Consider the following 19,644-nt stretch of genomic DNA (forward strand, 5'->3'; position numbering starts at 1 on the left):
AAACAATATTAATCAACGAAAGCAATAAAACAAAATAACACTACGCACCTATTAAACTTTTCAGACAGTGTAACAAATAAAACTTATTCAATTTCTTACTTCCTAACAACAAAATCAAGTTCAACCCTCTCACTCCCGAACTGTTAGGATGGCGGCCAAAATGGAGCCGTTACTAGTTGTGCCTTGTTACGAGTATGTTGCAAGCTATTTGCGATACCGATTCGGTAGCACGAAATTTGAATTGTATGTGAGGTGGTTCAAGTCTCCTACCTGAGCAAGTTTCTCGTACTCCTCCTACAATCTTAATGCAAAATCCTTAATTGAGTATAAATAATTATCAAAAATTACCTACATCTATCAGATAACCTTCGATGCATTACTGAGATCAATGCTTAGGTGCAATAAATGCTGGCATAATTCTGGTTCTGACCTCCGATATCTTTTCGAATATTTCAGATTTGAGGGTGGCTTTAGGTTACTCCAGTATTCGCATTGTATCCAACCGAATTAACACATTTTTTCATAATATTTAGAAAAAAATTTCCCTTTTGGGTTCATTGCACCCATTCCAATTTCCACCGTTTTGTTGGCGCACATTGTATATTCGCTGGTCTGATAGGGAAAGTTCAAAATTGCATTTCCGTCGTCCAAGTTTTGTTGTTACATTTGTTTCAACCGACTTAGATGACCAACCATGCCTATCAGATAGTATCAATAATTTCCCTAATGATGATTATTGTCATTGTTGACTTCTTTTTTGTAAAATCATTAGGGAGCTGGTTATTCATGGAATGTGGGCACATGTGCCCGAACTGAACATCCAGAGCTTAATAGGTTAGTGATCTCGTGAATTGAAATGGATTTAGCAGGACCATTCGCCGGTTTTATAACAACAGTTACTATTGTTGCAACGCTTTTATGTAAGTTATTTTTTGCTCATTTTTGGTATTTTTTTTTTATCTCGAACGTATATGGTTTGCATGTTCGAGTACTTTTCAAAATGCTGTACCTACAGATTGTTCTCTAGCTGTTGTGTGTCAAGCCTTTGGAATAAGGCATTAAAAAAACACGAAGAGAAGAATCTACCAAAAGGACGCATTTCTTCTCAGGTATTTGATTTTCAATAATATATTGGTATAGTAGGTACTTATTGTAGTTCAATCTCACGAATAACACGGATAATTTCTTTGCTCAGTTCAGGAATACATGTGAACCATAATGGATGTGACAATTCAAGTATCACCATGTGTTTCTTTTGGCCTCAGGAATATTCTGTTGAAATATATGTATGTACAAGTTAAAGACTCACCCTTATTAATATCTGTACGCGATACTCTTTTAATTCTCTTGTTCTCAATCTGAAGGTTATTTGGGACATTTTCTATAATATTGCTCATTTTAAATCCTTATCACTTCTATTTACAGGGGATATTATTTTCTTTAATCTACTTTTGTTTTACCAGATATGAATGGTCATTTTCGCCAACAAAAATATGGATTAGTCCCAAATAATACAGAAGACAATGGGGGATTAGATCCAAATGGCCCAGATGTTCAATTTATTCTCTATAAAAGGTGAGATATTCAGTGGGTAAAATATAGGGTTGAGGAAGTATTAGAATCTAGAAGATGGTAATGGTGAGTTCATGCAGAGGAACCAAGAACAATCGTATGGGGAGATGGCAAACACGTGTAAGGCATCTGATCATTAGATTGATCCCCTTCTTAGTAATCTTGCATGAACTCACCACAAGAGATAGTGCATGTATATAGTGCACCAGATATCGTTTGAGATTGAAATATTTGAGACTAATTTTTATTGCTAATAAAGACGAGTATCACTGATATTCACTGATGCAAGTTATGCTCTCAGCTCAGATTCAACATTTCATTTTTTTCCGTTTGCTGGATAAAAGGATAAACAACCATTCTTTGTTTTTGCAGGAATTCTTCACCATTTAATCTGGTACTGCATGACCAAACCAAATTCGATGAATCTAGATTCAATAAATCATCGCCCACCAAAATAATAATCCATGGTTTTCTAAGCGGTATTAGGGAAGAAGTCTTCACGCTAAACAAGGACGGTGAGATTACCCTTTTGGTTTTCCAGCTTTCCAAACAAGAATTCCATCCTCATTTCCAAACGGAAAAGACAATTTATGGTTCAAGACATTTCCATTTCCTCTAAAAAATTTCTTTCCCCCTTTGAAGGTATCCACTTTCTCTTCTTTTTGTGTTTCGTTCTGCTCTAATCAATTCTCTCAGTACAGTGAGTGGACAACTTTTTAGGCAAATTAACGGAAAGCTGGTTGAATTTAATGATGTCCCCTTTATATGATCAAATTATGAACAGTACATAGTAATAATTAGGTTATGTACCAGGGCCGTTCAATATTATGAAACAATTGTTCTCTCTTACTCATAGAGTGAAAATTTTCCAATTTTCTCCTGAAACACGTGAACAAAACTTTGAGATATATTTTCCTTTCTCCTGAATATTGATCACGTGGCAACGAAGTTTCCCCATAGTGTTTTGGAAGAATTAAAATCACTCGTTATTCTGAGTGAAAACCGAACTTTTTAATGATATATTCATGAGAACGTCAAAACATGGTTGGAGATAAAATGATGAGTTAGGAAATGTATGAATGTTCCAATATATTAATTGGTACAAAAATGCTGTGTGAAGTATCATGTCAACAATTCAATAACCAAGAATTTAACGATTTCAAAAAAGAATGAAGAATAAACAATTTGAAAATAATGTGTATAAATTTTGTCTACATTATCGAATAGGTTAGACGTCTCCGTAGCCATAGGCATTGCAAAGATTAATTATTAATTAATTATTTACCGGCAGATTTGGGTGACTTGGGACAGCCCTGTAACTTGGGACAATTAGCTCCCTTGCAGATTTCTTTGTTTCTTACCATTCATGAGGGAAGGGACAAACTTATAAGATTGTGTAGCGTCATTTTAGTTAGTTCAACTATTAATTCCTGTTGAGTTGGCCGTGACCACAGAGATTGAATTGATAGAAAAAATTAACGAATTCAGGAGAATAAAAGCGCGTTTTTTATGGCCCTTATACTACTACTACTACTCTAGTGTCCTGTACATGTGTTTCACTTTGTGCATGTGTAATTTTTTTTTCTGGATATGTGGGATATTGGGATATTAGATTTGTCATGAAACAAGGTTATTTACAAATCAAACGGCAACACGAATCTCATTCATTTATTTAGTTGTTTCAAAGGGTGACTTGGGACAATGCCGAATAGATACAAGCGGCGTATTGGCAGCAGGAAATATGCCGATTTTTCGCAGGATATTATTATTTACGTTATTCCACAAAGAAATTCCAGAATGAAAGAAATAAAAGTTCCCTTATTTTGTTTAGTTTTTTTACATTTGAGTTGCAATATATTTACTTTCGCTGTAATAGGGATTTATCATTTAATTTCTTTACCGAATTTCAACTATATAATCACAAATACAAATTTTTCAAAACTATACACAGTAGCAAGTCATCTATTTCATTTGAGAGTTAAGAAATCAGGCCTCCCAAATCGGTGGGGGACTTGGGACAAGTATATTTCATTTTTTTCAAAATTTATATCCGAATTCTGAAGCATGGTATATATTCTAATCAATAGTCTGAGTCATTAAGCATATTCGAACCTCTTTTTCAGATAAAAATAGGTCACCGTCTTGAAAATATGACAAGTTGAATTCAACAATCGTTTCAAGTCACCCGAATCTACGGTATTAAAGTTTCTATAATTGAATTTGAGACTTCCAGGTATTTCCAGGAATTATACGGAAAAAGTAATTAGATAGTTGAGATACGATGAATACTTACACATATATGCAACATTTTCAAGAACGGGAGGGCTATGAAAATCTTTGCGGTTCAATTTCACGAAAAAGTAACACGCTATCACGATAACTGCAACCTTGTATCTGCTAGAATAAGGGAGATTCCATGCGAAAGAGCCTCCTTTTTGGGCCCTGTAATTATTTACAGAATATTCCCGATTCAATTCAGCTTAACTCAGAATGTCTTTTTAAACTCAGATGATCTATGTTGGCAAATGAGTATCATTTATTGTTTGTTCGACAATATTTGGCGAAGTAGGATTTGTATGATTTCCGCTTTTCTAGCTTTCCTGAAAAAAGCAGACTATAACGTTATTGGAATGGACTGGTCTGCATTATGCGAATTTGAATACCTTTCAGCAATGCGTGGCGCCCAGATAGCCTCTCAGTATTTGGCGGAAATGATAGAGTGGTTGGTGATGCAAGACGTTTCATTGACAGATATTCACCTCATTGGGCATAGCTTAGGGGCTCACGTAGCAGGGATGGCAGGTAGTAAATTAACATCTGGGAAAGTATCTAGGATAACAGGTAAACATATTCATCGGACCCTCTAGAATTGGCCTCTAAGGTGTGAGGTACCTAACCCAAAGTCACCAACAATATACTTTAGGTCTGGATCCCGCCCTCCCTGGCTACTATGAAAGAGGACCTCAAGTGAAATTAGACCCTGGTGATGCCGAATTGGTAGATGTTGTACATACATACATGAAGATCCTCGGGTATGCTCAACCATTGGGTCATATCGATTTCTATGCAAATGGAGGAAGGTACCAACCTGGATGTCCTGACATATATGACATCTGTGAGTTATTTCCTTGGAGATTAAAATACTGTTTTCGGTATTATCCAGTTTGCAGGGAAAATAGGGGAAAGTCTTCACTGCAACCATGCAAGATCTTATCAATATTTTGCTGAATCCATTTTGAATCCCAAAGCCTTCAGGTGCAGAAGATGTTCATCCGTTGAAGAGGCTTTGGGGGAAAATTGCTTTGAAGATACCGATATTTATATGGGAGAACCATCTACTTATCGGTAGGTTACGAATTCTGGAATTCTTTAGGGATTCGTTCACTTATATTCTCATATTTCTTTCAGGAATGGACTCTACTTTTTTCGCACTAGAAACAGTCCTCCTTTCTCGCCACCACCATGAAGTGTTCCTATGACATCACTTATTTTTCATTGTCTATTTTTATACCTATTTTGTAGAAAAAATTAAAGAAGGACTAAGGACTACAACTGCATGACCAAGCATAATACCTTTGGATGAAAATTTAGATCAGGTTTAGAAGTTTCTAACTATATTTATTCGTTACATTTTGGTTGTAGTTCCTCGAAAGTAAGTACGCAGGGTTGATTCATTAAGGGCGTGACGACCAAAATTGATAATCTCGTGTCACTTTTATGGAAGTTATAGTGTTTTTTCTATTGCAAAATGTTTACTTATACCACCACTCAAAAATAGAAAATATCGAAAAATTACCTGAACCAATGTTGTGAAATAGAAAAAGCAGTTTCTAATTTCATTATATTTCACAAAAGTAGAATAATACCTAATACCTACTAAACTCCTCAATGAAAAAATGCAATTATACTTTATAAGCAGTGAAGTCAAAAGACTTTTTAAGTTCATTCACTGTTAGTAAGTGATAGATTGTACCTTATAGTGGAAAATAATAAAGTTCGTAAATTCATTTTCTAAAGCTATAGGAGATTCTGCCGGTCGCTACCCTTTCAAAAAACCTTGTAAGTGAAAATATAAGATTAGAGAATTTAGGGCATTTTATGATTGCAGTGTTCAAATTGAGAGAAAATAAGCCGAAACCAGAAAAGACTACAAATTATTAATAACTCATATCCTTTTTCTTTCCACGCAGTAGTACATTTTGATGTCCTTCTTTTTTGATCAGTCAATTGGTTGGAAATTTATCAAAAAACGACAGATTTAAGAATTTGAATTAGTTATATGAGCCAAAGTAATACCACCTAACTTCGTATTCACACACATGGCCTAATTTTTGGATGACCATGATCCCAAATATATGTTCAGAAGATTGAAAATATCGTGATATCATGTGAGAAAAATGTGTTTTAATTATGCAATTAAAACACAAAGTATGAATTCAGTTCATTGATTAATCAAATAAAGCATATCGAATCCTGATGCTTATCAATACAACAATACATTAATGAAAGGACTGTAATTTTACCACTTGAAATGCAGGACAGAAATATATGGAAAGTTAAATTGCTCTTCGTGAGAGAGTTTATATTTGCATAATTTTTATCCCTCTATCTTGAAAAAATTATATTTCCAAACATCACTAAAGTTATTCACTCAGAAATTAGCAGAATCTGAATGTTGTCATTCTAATTCTGGCTCACCCCATATAATATCCTGAATAGATTTCGAACGAATTAAAGAGTACCTTATTTGAGTTTTCAAAAAAAGATCGTGTTCTAGGATAGAAACCATAAATTGAACAAAAATATACCTACCTTTGAAAATTCCAAATCCATAATAAAATATGCTTTCATTTCATTTTCTCTTTTTTTATTAAGTAGTATTTAATAATATCTTACAAACTCTTTTTAAATTGGCACAATCTTATAACAACAGCTTAAAAATTATCATAAATAACACGAAAGGTTTCATTCTCCTAGCAGTTAAGTTCAAGAAGTCGAATTAAGGTTTAGTAATTCCTTTCGAAATATTCACTCCAGTGGTGATAGGTGAGGTAGGGACTTAACTCTTCCAATTAAAGAATAAAACCAATCTTTAAATACAAAATCCACAGATTGAAATAAATTTAATAAATTAGTGAGACCGCATTACACAACCCTCCAACTGGCAGGTGCTCGTATCCTTTTGAAATCATCAAGGGCATTCGCTGTTTGGGAATCGGCACCAAGATGGTTCAAAGACAAAACTTTAGACACTATATTAAGGTTTTCCTGTTGTTTGCCTTGGCCTAAGCCAGTGTGCAACAGGAGATTATTGAACCTTTGGTTCAGAAATGGTTGGTCTACTGAATATTGCACAGTATTGTACTGGTACCGATTAAAATTGTTTGGATTGCCGTTTTCGAAGTTATTTCTTGTAAACTGCGAAGCTTGTGGCGCTTGCTGGAAAGGGAACGTGTTGATATTGAATCTGTGATCTCTAAAAAAGTTATTACTGTTGTCTGGAGCATTGAATCTGTCGTTCAAGAAGTTTCCAGTACCAGATTCTTGCCTTAGACTTCTAGTACCATGGGATGGGGGTGTGTTTATCGAATTTCTGAATGGAATGTTCTGTGCTAATTGGAAAGGCAGACTTTGAGAAGCTGAAAATCCGTTATGCAGTTGTGGTGGTTGGTGGAATATTGAGCTAATTTGCGTTGAAGGAAGACTTTGGAAAAATAGAGGATTTTGAGCAGTATTGACTAGAGGAACTGCTGAATTTTGAGCTGTACTCACTGATGGTACAATAGTATTCTGAAATGTACTCAACGAAAGTGGTGGAATTGGAGAAGATTGAGGACCAATCAAGAAGGATTGACCGTTTCCGATTTGTCTCGATTCGGTACTACTTTGGATCCCAAGCTGACCGAATGATTGTGGAAAAGGTGTTCTGAAATCTACTGGATTCTTTATTGGAAGAACCTGTGCATTCTGTGGCAGAGAGCTCACAACTGGTTGAACAAATCCAACACTAGGCTGAATGGCAACAAATGTTCCTGAATTTCCAGAAGTCCCTCTGAAATTATCCTTAGAATTAGGTCGCAACGTTGGTTTCGACGTGGTAGTTGTTTGAGGAATAGGAATGAAACGCTGTGCATTATTAAAGAATCTTGTCTGTCCTTCAAATAATTTCTTTTGCTGTTCCAATAATTCCTTTTCGTAAATGAATTGTTGTTGCCTTAATAATTTTTCCTGTTCTTCCCTAAGTTTGGTTAATCTTTTGATTTCTTCCTCAAGCTTTAATTGCTTGTTTCTCAATTCTTCGTCTTGTCTGGCTTCTAATTCTTTCTGCTGCTTCTGTACTTCTCTTTGAAATTCTTCCTGGTTCTTCAAATTTTCTTCTTGTTGCTTTTCAGTGGTACTTGTAACTGCATTTCCTTGATTGTAGATTGGGACGACACTATTCGGAAGACCTTTATCATCTTGGTGTACAGTGAATGCGGCTACTAAAGGTGCGGAAAAAAATTGAAGGCTTTCTACCTTTGCTTCATTTTCTTCAGTCGAAGAGGTTGGTTTAGTTGTTGTGGTTTGTTCAAACTTGGATTTCTTGACTTTACCTCTTGAAATGAGGGAATTGATTTGTGCTCCACCTGTGACAGTTTTAGAGTTTTCGGATTTTGCTGAAGCAAAGCTGTTCGAAGCACTTGCTATAATTTGCTCAGGAGTATCGGAAACGCTGAGGTCTTCAGTATCGTATACAGTCTTTTGGGTTCCCTTGCTTTTTTGCACCACAACAGACTGTTTTGGTTTGGAGGTGGTTTTCTTCACGGTTATAGTCATATTGACAGGTTCTGTTCTGGAGAAGAATGAAATGGATGATGCTGACGCCTTCTCCACTGTCTGGTCCTTCGAGCCTAAATGGGTAATTATGTTCACATAGTCGTTATTAGTATCTCGTTGGAGGTTTTCTTTCTCTTCATTTTCTAATTCGACCAGGGCCTTGAGTAAAGCTTTGCGTAGGTTCGTGTCGAGGTTGATCGGTGATTTGGTTGAGGATGGTGCTATTATCACCTCGTTGGTCTCATCTTCTGAAGAGACGACGATTCCAACGAATGAGAGGAGAACAACTGAAGCCTGAAATAGAGGATGAAATTAGATCAAACCAACCATGCGATTCATGAGGAATGTGAAAATCAGTAGAAGTAAGCAATAATTTATTTATTTGGTATTGTAACAGAAAAAAATAGATGTCAACCGTCAAATATTCAACGTACGAGGCGGAAATATACCCAGTGACCCTCTTCATGCGTCCCAACAGGCCTCTTTGAGCTTTGAGGGTAGCGGCAGATGATAATAAATATAAGATTATAAATTGTTTTATAAAAATTGAGATAAAATGAGAACGACCTACATGTACACCTTACTAACGTTACTGTCATATAATAGGCTAAATAAATAAATAAATGGGCTGAAATCACAAATTTAGCAACAAGGTTACTTCAAATAAGTTCGAAATGGGTAATGGGTCTGGAAAATTTTACCTACTCACTGATGGTTGCTTTTATCAGTAGGACATGCACTAAAACTAATGTGGGGGGAGAGAAAATTTTCAAACTGGGTCTGATGACACTAGCAAGTACTACATTCCTTCGGAAATTCAGTATTTCAAGAATTCCTTCGTTTTATTGAGTTAGGTCATTATTGTCTATAAGGTAGGTATGTTAGGAATCGAGCAAGGAAAAAAATCTTACGGAATTTTCCACATTTTAATTTGAGACGGGGTGTCCTGAATTGGATTCTCATTATGTATTCAAAGACTCTCTACCTCTTTTTTGAAATAATGAGAACACAGATCAACTGGATGCGTTTTCGAGTGAAATAGTGTTTCTAAAAAACTACTGTTTCGAATATCTTTGTTTCTGTTTGAGATGTTTAAAAAATTCCGAAACTTTTTTGCCCATTTTTAGGACTTATATAGGAAATGTATATTTTTTATCTGATCAGAGAGATTATTAGAATCAATTGAAGGCCTATAAGGGAAAATTGGTGTCTTTTAAATGAAACACCCTACATTTTTCAGCATGGAAATCTTTGGTTTGAGATTCTTCAAATATCACCACGTTAAAGGATTTTCACAGGTGTAATGTGTTTCGAATTTGTTGTTTTCTGGCTTCGTTTTTGGAATGGGCCATTAAATAAAAGATGAAATTTTGATGCTTCGAAATAACCAACAATTAAAGAGGGTTCGCAAGATTCCTTCATCGTTTCATTGATCATATTTTATCAATAAAGTTTTCCACTTGTCCACAGAAATCATTCCGAAATTAAAATGTAAATGATGACTACTGAATGCCGTTAGAATCTTCGGTTTATATTCATAATGTGTTGTGAAGATGAGAGAAAGCTGTTCTGTCAAATATATGGGAATTGAAAATAGAAGATATCCAGTATCATAATGAAAGATTTGCTCACAACTAAGAATCATCGACTATTAAAATTATGGTATTCATGATTCCTCAACGGTTTCATTTATGCTAATACAATAAAAGTATAAACAACGAAAGATGCTCAGGCTCAGCCACATTTTCTCATAACTTTCACTGGTACTTCTGTTCTGAACAAATTATTTATCGGTTTCCGGCAATGACCTAGACCAACAACTTGATGCGCCAATGTCGTGCGAGTTGAATAAATTAAAATATTAGACTATAATGAGTTATGGTAATACATATGCATGAAATTATCAGATCAGTTAGTTATGAAATAAACAACCGGTATTGATGAGGCAGGAAAAGCGGTGAGATAAAATTACTATTTCTGATCTGAACTTTTCCTTAAACGAATTCTAGATATTTTTCGGTGAAATTCAATACATCTCATATCTCATGAGATTTATTTGAATCAATATCCACTCTTGACCTTTTCGTTCAAAAACTTGAGAGCATATATAGGGCACGTAATAGCATGAGTTTATTTGAAACATTTTCACAAAGTTTTGGCAATATTTTTTTACTGAAGCGTTTCGCAAAACCAAATCATTAATCATTCGAAGTTTTTTCAATTCTAAAAAGCTTTCATTGAATGCTTTCTTTGAATGCTTTCTGGAAGGAAAAGTCACATTTCTTTCACAACTGAAATGTTTTTCACAAATTATCATATGAAGAGGGTGGGTACCTCATTAGAAATGCAGTAAAAACCGTCAAGTTATAGGCTGATCCAGGCGGAGCAACAGAACTATATGGCTACAGCCCCTATTTCATCTATACAGGGTGTCCAGAAATTAATGAAACAAAATTTGGCCACAGATCCTCGAGACCCTATTTTTGATTCTTGCCAGGATGCCCACTGAATATCGCACCTGAAAATGGTCTTTTATTTTTATTTCAGAATCCGGTCATCACCGGATGGGATTTCGCATCCGAAATCCCATCAATCTTTTATCAAAAATAAAAAACAGGGGTTTCTTATATTCGTCCCGAGAATCTGTGACCAAATTTTGTTGCATTACATTCGGGACATCCTGTAGATTACACAGAAACAAAGAGTGCCTCCATATGACCAATATCAGTTTTGCATTTCCCGCCATGAAGGGATAAAAATAATCAGCCATCCAGGCTGTGATTTTCTATAGTTATAAATATTGTCAGATTTCAATTTTGTATATAACTGCGTGAAAAAAAGTGTCAAGTTCCTCCATTTTTGTTTTTTCAAGTAAAATTTCGAATGTGATTCTTTAACCCTAACCTACCGATAGAAAGCCAAATTATCAAAACCGCAAACACAAATCCCTTGTCATTTTGAAGAAATTGACATTTAATCAATTTTGGTGATCACACTGTATAAAATAATTCACTTTTTATTATTTACCAAAAAAATTTGGTCTCCCAAGCCGAAAATTTCACACATATCAGTCTTAAATACCCACAGGATGTTTCAATAAAAAAATTTGGATGACCGCAAATTTCAAAGGATAGGAAAGTGGTGGAATTTTGAAATATACCTCATTATGCGATGTAAACACTGCAAGAGGTATTCTGTTTCAAGAGGAAGACCTACAAATTCTAAATATTAATTCAATTCTGAATGACTCACACTTTTTAATCTTCAATTTCCGTTGAAATTCAGAAAGATCCAAGCTTCTAAATAAGACTGGACAAGTGACAAGTCATAACGGGATCAAACAAAAATCTACATTTGTTGATAGTGGATGGAAATAGTAACCATAGTGAAGCTGAATTCTGAATAAACTTCAGTCTCTCCTTGCAAATTCAGTGAATTTTCTCATGTACAGCCCCACGAAGTTTTTCGTTGAATGTCAATTAGATTCCACAAAGATCCGATACAATGATATTTAAATAGCTTTGTTTTCACCTACCTACTAGAATTCATACCACACGATTTATTACACAGCGTTTCGAGGATCAAGAATCAATTTCGACCTAGACATCGTGGAGAAAGTGCGAATCCTGCTCGGAATTTCTCTCATACGCATACTGGATACTGCCATCGGGCATTATCAATTATTCCATTGATCTTGCGACAACAACATGATGCAACAGCATCTGTAAGGTCGCTGATTGTGAGATGTGATTTATTGATCGCTTGGGAGGTTTAAATCTTAAATCCTACCCCTATTCAATGAGAAATACCACACTTGATTTACGATGAAAATTTCTCATGACGAATTGACTTTTTATACGTTTGCTGCATCTGCATTTTGGCGAAAACCACTGGAGATGAGCCTATAAGATATTTTCGAAAAATCGAGTAGTCCATCAGCGATTTTTTGAAAAATCGGCCTCAATGGGAAAATTTGAATGGTTTCAGACTAGAAAATCAAAATAAAATTAGGGATTTGTTTCGAATAAGTCCAATGGCTCAAGAATACCATAAGTTTAGTTCGATTGGAGTAAGCTCACAAATTTGAATTGTACCTGAATGTAATACTATTTGGACTCTCAAAGAGTAGATGCTGAACATAGTTTCGATCTCATTTGACCTCGTCAGAGCAATACAACTCATACCTCGACGAAAAAAGAACGAATTGATGTCCCTTTTATTCGATACCAGTGGTCAGTATGATCCTTAAGTATTATTGAATACTCAAAGGTATGATGGAGGAATACACTCTAGTTCCATCTGACTGACAAGTGACAGGGAATGGGGACAGCCTCAATTTAGTGTCTTAATTTTTCGAATGAAAATGGCAGAATGTATCCATTATTATCGGAATTGAGCTAATCTTCGTTTCCTGTCAGATAGCACTAGGGTGTATACTCTTTCTCGACGAAATAATTAAACAAAAACCTTCAGAGCATCTGACTTACGTGAAATATCCAACGTTTGTTTGTTGGCATAAAATGGGTGTAACAGAAAAATCGTGTTGGAATGCATATCTGACGGCATTTTCGTTTCATCTCTCATTTTCGTGAGATCACGTTTGACCCACGCGAACTAAGAATGTAATTTTCTACGACACACCCTATATATGCAAAGAAATAGACTCATTGATTTTTCCAAACGATGAAGCAAAAATAGTCATATTCATCAGCTAGCCTCGAGCGGGTGAAAGTTCACGAGCCATTTGTTTGTTCGTTAAATAAAATATGTAATAATATCGTTCGTAATTTTCTGGCAGGTTTCGGAAGAGACTGAGTGGGAAGGTATTTTATGAACTCTGCGAAAAGCTCCCCTCAGGCAATTTGAATTTAGACACAATTTTGTAATGATGTTTTCTTCGTTTAACAGTTTTTTAGCTGATGGATATGTGAAGGAGAGAGAATTAACCAAAGATATTATAGTGTGTAATATCTTTGGAATTAACATTCCTCTGAGATATAACCCAAATACAGTGCTCAAAAATTGATAGGGACCAGGTGTGGCAGCAGTGGGCCCGAGATCACAGAAATTGGACAGTTGAAGTGTTTTATTTACGGATGGATTTATATTTTGTTTGATCAACTCCAATGGACAAATTATACAGTAGTATAATACTTGACACGAGCTCATGGGGGACCAGCCAAGTACTATAGCTTTACAGAGACTTTCGATTTTCTCTTCATTTAATTTTTTTTCTGTAATTCCAACCTAGGATATCCCATATTTTCAATGAATTTTTCCCTGAATAAAATAAGAATATAAGCTAAACATAGTCAGGTATCTGATCAAAATAAACATCTCGAAGCCAATACTTAATTAAATTATGAACAGTGTATTGCTGAAAAACATGCTTTATCTTGAGTATCTTTTGGAGTATTTTATTTCCACGGTATTCAACCAATGCTTGGGTACCTACTCGAGGATACACTATTTTGGCATTGTATACGGGTACCTAGTTGATAAACACTGATTTACCTATGGATTATTCATGCATGACATTATGCAATTAATTACTGATGCTGATGTTATTCATTCAAACAACCTAAATGATACTGAAAAACTCATAGAAATCTAGAGAGGGCCTGAGGAATTCGTAGAACCATTAGCAACTTCCTGGATTTGATCGATGAAATGAATTTTTTCCTCTTTGAAATCGGAACTTCGTTTTGGTGACCAATCAGATTTTTCAGATGAAAGTTTATTGCTTTCACTGAGATACCTGAGATTAGTACCATTAAAGAACGAAAAAGAAATACAGTTTCCTGCAATTACCGCCACAGTATCTGAACTATATGTTTTTAATTGGATGGCTCGCTTACAATATATTTTCTCAAGATTGAAGACCAAGCGTAGAATGAGATGAATAGAAATTAGATGAACAATTTTCACAGCTTTTGCGGGATAACAATAGTCCTGCCAGTGATATAGTAATTATTTTGCAAGGAAGGGGAATAAAGATATAGGAGTGTTTGATATCCGATAGTTGGGGCAACTTTTGGCGACCATTGAAGTCAAGTAATGAAAAATGCAATGCCCTATACAGAGGGTGATTCATTGGGCAAAATCTTCGAAGCGATAAATTGAGAGTTTGCGGTTTTGACAATTGACTAGGTAATACTATTTTTCTGGCTATCAGTAGCTTGGAGTTGAAAATAACTAATTCTTACTCCTGGAAAGCGACCACCAGCACCAATGAGGAAAAGTGGTTCTTAAGAAACTGAAATGAATGAAGAAAAATAGAAGAAAAAAGTCGTAAAAATATAATGGTCCCAACTCACGCGTAAAAAGTATTTCTAGGAAAAAAACTATTCGTCATTATTATGACTTGTCCTGAAATTAATGCAACAAACTTTGGTCCTCAAGTATACGTGAAAAGTTGCAATTTGATATAAAAATTGAACTGATCCAGAATTATTCCACAAAATAGTAAATAACAGAGATATGAATTTGGTGCATTTCTTTTAACTCAGTGTGCATTTTATATTTTCTGTCTCCGGACAAACATATTAGTTATAGGATGGTATCATTATATTATTATACTTTGGTATAATTAATATATTTCACAATGCACTGTAGATTACAATAATCGTGAATTATCAAAAAAAAAATTGATCAACCATGTTTTACTAGTTCTATGGAGTGGCGTCTTTTTAAACATACCTATCTGCAAATTTGAAATAACTCGATCCGAACAGCTCCAAAACATCCAAAAGAACCTGAAAATTGCTATAAAAAAATCGAGGTATGTTCCATAGATTACTTTTCACCTAGATGTCGCGGAAGTGAGCAGGTACCGTATTTTGAATCGATTTCACGAACGTACAATATGGTTAATGACATGTGATACACCGCTACTAGAGAAATAGAAATTTTATTTCTTTGTCCTCTCTTCCATACGGGTGTGTCAGATCTTGGAAATCTTGCTTTCAATTTCACCAAACCCAAATAAAGCACCGACGTATGTAACTCTCGATTTCCAATTTCTACAAACAGGGATGCAATAAAATGATGAATTCACACTGGTGAATTCATCATTATTCATCATTCATCTCAAATGATAAGGATCAAGTATGATTCAGCATCAAATCAATAAAATAATGTTATTTCTAGGCTAACCATTTCATGATGTTCGTAAACAAAGTGATATTGTTCCGAAAAAACACCTGAGGGTGCAACAACCCCCAAATTATTTTGAATAGGGAGGAGATTATCACATTATTTCAACTGAATTGTCAACAAAACATAAATAACTTCCAAACTAACTAACTCTCAAAATCTCCTTCCTATACTCAAAAAATTTCGGGGGTTAATGCCTCCTTCATGGTGCTGGTTTTTTCGGAGCAAAATAATGTAAATTCAAGTCTCAAAACAGAAGAGTCGATCTGTTTTTTCAAATCTTCGAAAATTCTTCGCTTCTGAGTTCTGGGGGATAAAATTTCTGTTGGGACCTCTTGTATATCTTGAATTAATACTCAATGCCATAGGTAAAATTTTAAATAATTTGGTGTACAAATAAATGGAAGATGCAGGGTGGGATTGAAAGTGAGACTTCGAAAATAATAAATCAACTCGTAAAATTTGCGGTGTTTCACTTTCTGTAATAAGAAAAGAAATAATTCTTTCTATTGAATTGAAATAACAATAATCCTAATAGACCCCTAATAACCTACAAATCAATTACGATACAATAAAATCGAAGTTGATTTCACTTCTCAGTGCCTCGGCTTGTGAAGAATTAAACAATTATAAAATATTATATTCGAGTCTCGAGGAATTGCCCATTGCATCTCCTGCAAAGATGTTGCTCGATAAATTTGGTAATGAGCATAACAAAACCTGCCAACTCCACTTTCTCTGGTACTCATTCCCTAAAAGGAGTTGTCGGTAATATCTTGAAGAATTTGCTGCTAACCCTTGAACATGCAAGTGATCCGAAGAAGATAGACAGTAATGTTCTTCCCACCTACAATGATAGACACGACCTTATTTTTTATCATTCGCACGACACGAGAAAATCTATCTGAAAGAGGATACAGCACAAATCTCGAAAAAATATTATTTCATTGTATATTGGACCTAAGACTTTCTTCTTAATATATAATTCTCACACCCACAAAGAATTTCTTGGATTTGATGTTAAGGCAACAATACTGAATAACAATATCCGAAGCATGCTGGGGTTCACATTCTATCTTGCATTTTTTTATACATCAGCAAAATTGTATCTCCTATTTTTTTGTGAATGAATCGTTTCATCACTGACCAAAAATTAATTGGTCAAAGTCGAAAAAAAAACTGTGGCTGAGGAATCAACAAATGAACAAATTGTTTTTTATTTAATTGGGACCCATCTATGTCCAGGGATATGTCCTAGTTTCTGGTTTTCCTAATTCCTCCGCAACTTATAACGAACTTCGTTTCTGAAGTTTTATTGCATTTTATTGACGCTGAGTCATGTGTTGGACAGGAGAAAAAAAAAGCAGACTTGCGTTACAATGAAATATTGGAAGTGATACATTAAATTTTTTCGTTATAACACTGATAAAATATGCAGCCTTCCAAGGCTATTCAAAGAAAATAAATCTGTATTAGTGAGAAATACACACCGGCATCCTCAATATGAAATCTGATGTTTAGATCTAGATCTAAATTGGTTCTGGAAAACCGAATTTCTCGCTTGCCATAAAATGCGCTCAATTATATAAAAATTTCTGTATTGGGTAGGTACCTGAATAGAGTAATTAATTTCGAAAATGTAGTTTCGACATTTCTGCCTTCAAAATATATTCGTAATTTTCCCAGTTCCAGTCCTTTGTCGCCTTGGGAAGTTCACTAACAATGGTTCAAACGTATGATTATTGGGCATTGCATAAAATTTGATTAACAGCACGATTTCGGCGAACCGTGGGAGATTTGGATGTAGGCCGACTATTTATTAGTCGAATAACGTTAGCCTGTTCTGAGTTAGATATTATCCGAAAAAAAAATTGATATTTCAATGAAAGCCAGATAATTTATACACCCTTCAATACATGGGGTATTGGGTATTATTAAAGTGTAAGTATAAGCTTCGGAGTACCTTAAAAATCAAATATGTTGAGAAGCCCTTTACAGAGAAACTAGACAAGGTTATGTAAAATGTTTTATTAATGAACTGCGCCATATAAAATCGACAATGGGACTTTTGAAATTAGAATACTCAGTAACCAAAAACTTAATAATGCTGGTAGCTTCGCGCTTCACTGATCTGAAAAAGAATAATTCTTCACTATGCCGGGTGTCTCAGGTTCCTCATCTTTGTACCCTGTACAACCTGGTTATTTCAAGTAACGTGCCCCATAAAGTAGGATACATTTTCGTAAATCCCACATCGAACTACATTAAATGCTGCTGTCAAACTAGTATGTTTTTGGTCAAGGAATAACCTCTTGCATTTTTGCCATAAATAAAAAATAACTTTAACTTTCAAAATGAAGACAATGTTAGTTTGTTCAATGAATTTTATGATGATTAGCCGAAAAAAGTTTCATGTACCGGTAGATTCGGGTGACTTGGGACATTCCTGTAACTTGGGACAATTACCCCCCTTGCAGATTTCTTCGTTTTTTACCATTTATGAGTAAAAGGACAAACTAATAAGATTGTGTATCGTCTTTTCGGTTAGTTTAACAATTAATTCCTTTTGGGTTTGCCGAGACCAGAGCGTTTGAATTGACAGGAAAAATTAACAAATTCAGGAGAGTAAAAGCGCGCTTTTCATCGTCCTTATACTTTCTAGTGTCCTGTACATGTGTTTCACTTTGTGCATGTGTAATGTGGATACGTGGGATATTGGGATATTAGATACATATGTCATGAAACAAGGTTGTTTACAAATCAAAAACGGATCTCATTTATTTATTTTGTTGTTTCATAGGGTGACTTGGGACAATGCCGAATAGATACAAGCGGCGCATTGGCAGCAGGAAATATGACGATTTTTCGCAGGATATTATTATTTACGTTATTTTCACAAAGAAATCACCAAAGAATGAAATAAATCAAAGTTCCCTTGTTTTGTTTAGTTTTTTTTTACATTTGAGTTGCAATATATTTACTTTCGCTGTAATAATAGGGGTTTATCATTTAATATCCTGACCGAATTTCAACTATATAATCACACATTCTAATTTTTAAAAACTATACACCGTCTCAAGTCACCTATTTCATTTTAAAGTTTAGAAATCAATAGATTTTAAAGGTTTCCCAAGCATGGTATATATCCTAATCAATAGTCTGAGTCATTAGGCATATTCGAACCAATCGAACCTCTTCTTCAGATAAAAATAGGTCACCGTTTTGAAAATATGACAGGTTGAATTCAACAATCGTCACAAGTCACCCGAATCGACGGTACTTACTTTCGAAAAATATTATAATTTTTCATGATTTTTTCGAAAATTGATGCAAAAGCTAATATAAATGATAGTTTTTTTAACTGCGTTTGTCTTATTTATTTATTGGGAAACCATTCCTTATATTCCAAAATTTCAACGTTTGGTTCGGGCAGATAAAAATCCAAAACGGAAAATACATATTTCCGGAAAAAATGGATCAGATTACATTTCGCTGGAATTAATTTTTCTTATTATCCATACTATTTGGATTCTAAACCAAACACAAACACCGGAAGAATCCGAGCAATAATCAAATCGCGAAACAAGCCAGTGAGAGTGCAACAATAACTTCATCAGGAGGAAGATGACAAATTTCAGAGGATAATTACCCATCTCATTTCGACGAGTGCTGGAAAATGCGGTAAAAAAAGCACTGGTGAGTTCACACTGGCACTGCTGAAGGAAGACTGAAGATCGCTATAAAGAAATTGAATGAATCTCGCGAAATTTCTCCGTCCCGGAGTATACCGGAGAAATGCATTCCACGATGAGTGCTTACCTCTGGTAACATCCTCACTTGCGACTCTGTTGTTGTCGGTGTTTGCCACACCTATTGACCTTTTATCGATGTCTATTTCCGATAAAAAGCGCGTTTAAACAGAGAGTGAAGATTTGGTACTACCGGATATTACCTAGTTGACTAGATAACAAGATCTGTCCAACTCTAGGTACATTACTGGTGTACCTAACATAAAAGATCATTGATTTGAATATGAAAAAACAGATTGGGACATTTGGCTGAACACCCTACGGATTTGCTAGGTATAGGTTCCTATAATTC

The 19,644-nt window shown here is 35.0% G+C and overlaps 2 protein-coding genes across 3 annotated transcripts; one reads left to right on the forward strand and one right to left on the reverse strand.

Moving 5' to 3' along the window:
- The first annotated feature begins 328 nt into the window (after positions 1-328).
- LOC123311620 (inactive pancreatic lipase-related protein 1-like) lies at positions 329-5,608 on the forward strand. Of its 2 annotated transcripts, none has more exons than XM_044895676.1 (7): positions 329-920; positions 1,464-1,575; positions 1,945-2,087; positions 4,168-4,413; positions 4,496-4,687; positions 4,743-4,917; positions 4,981-5,608. In XM_044895676.1, the coding sequence occupies exons 1-7, from the start codon at positions 857-859 to the stop codon at positions 5,036-5,038; spliced, it is 990 nt and encodes a 329-aa protein (XP_044751611.1). In that variant the 5' UTR covers positions 329-856; the 3' UTR covers positions 5,039-5,608. The 2 variants fall into 2 exon arrangements, with proteins under 2 accessions (XP_044751611.1, XP_044751612.1); XM_044895677.1 differs by lacking the exon at positions 329-920 and adding an exon at positions 1,268-1,286.
- Positions 5,609-6,428: 820 nt separating this feature from the next.
- On the reverse strand, positions 6,429-19,389 carry LOC123311243 (putative uncharacterized protein DDB_G0271606). Its single transcript, XM_044895092.1, has 2 exons — positions 19,193-19,389; positions 6,429-8,682 (listed from the first exon to the last, which is right to left on the reverse strand). Exons 1-2 carry the CDS (start codon positions 19,199-19,201, stop codon positions 6,718-6,720), a joined length of 1,974 nt encoding a protein of 657 aa, XP_044751027.1. The 5' UTR covers positions 19,202-19,389; the 3' UTR covers positions 6,429-6,717.
- Positions 19,390-19,644: the final 255 nt, after the last annotated feature.

The sequence above is a fragment of the Coccinella septempunctata genome, chromosome 4 (assembly GCF_907165205.1).
Source record: "Coccinella septempunctata chromosome 4, icCocSept1.1, whole genome shotgun sequence".
In the NCBI taxonomy this organism is placed as follows: Eukaryota; Metazoa; Arthropoda; class Insecta; order Coleoptera; family Coccinellidae; genus Coccinella; species Coccinella septempunctata.

Coding starts and splice junctions, on each gene's coding strand:
- LOC123311620 (XM_044895676.1), top strand. CDS start 857: ATGGATTTAGCAGGACCATTCGCCGGTTTTATAACAACAGTTACTATT. Junction 921..1,463: donor TATTGTTGCAACGCTTTTAT/GTAAGTTATTTT, acceptor TTGTTTTACCAG/ATATGAATGGTCATTTTCGC. Junction 4,688..4,742: donor TCCTGACATATATGACATCT/GTGAGTTATTTC, acceptor TCCAGTTTGCAG/GGAAAATAGGGGAAAGTCTT.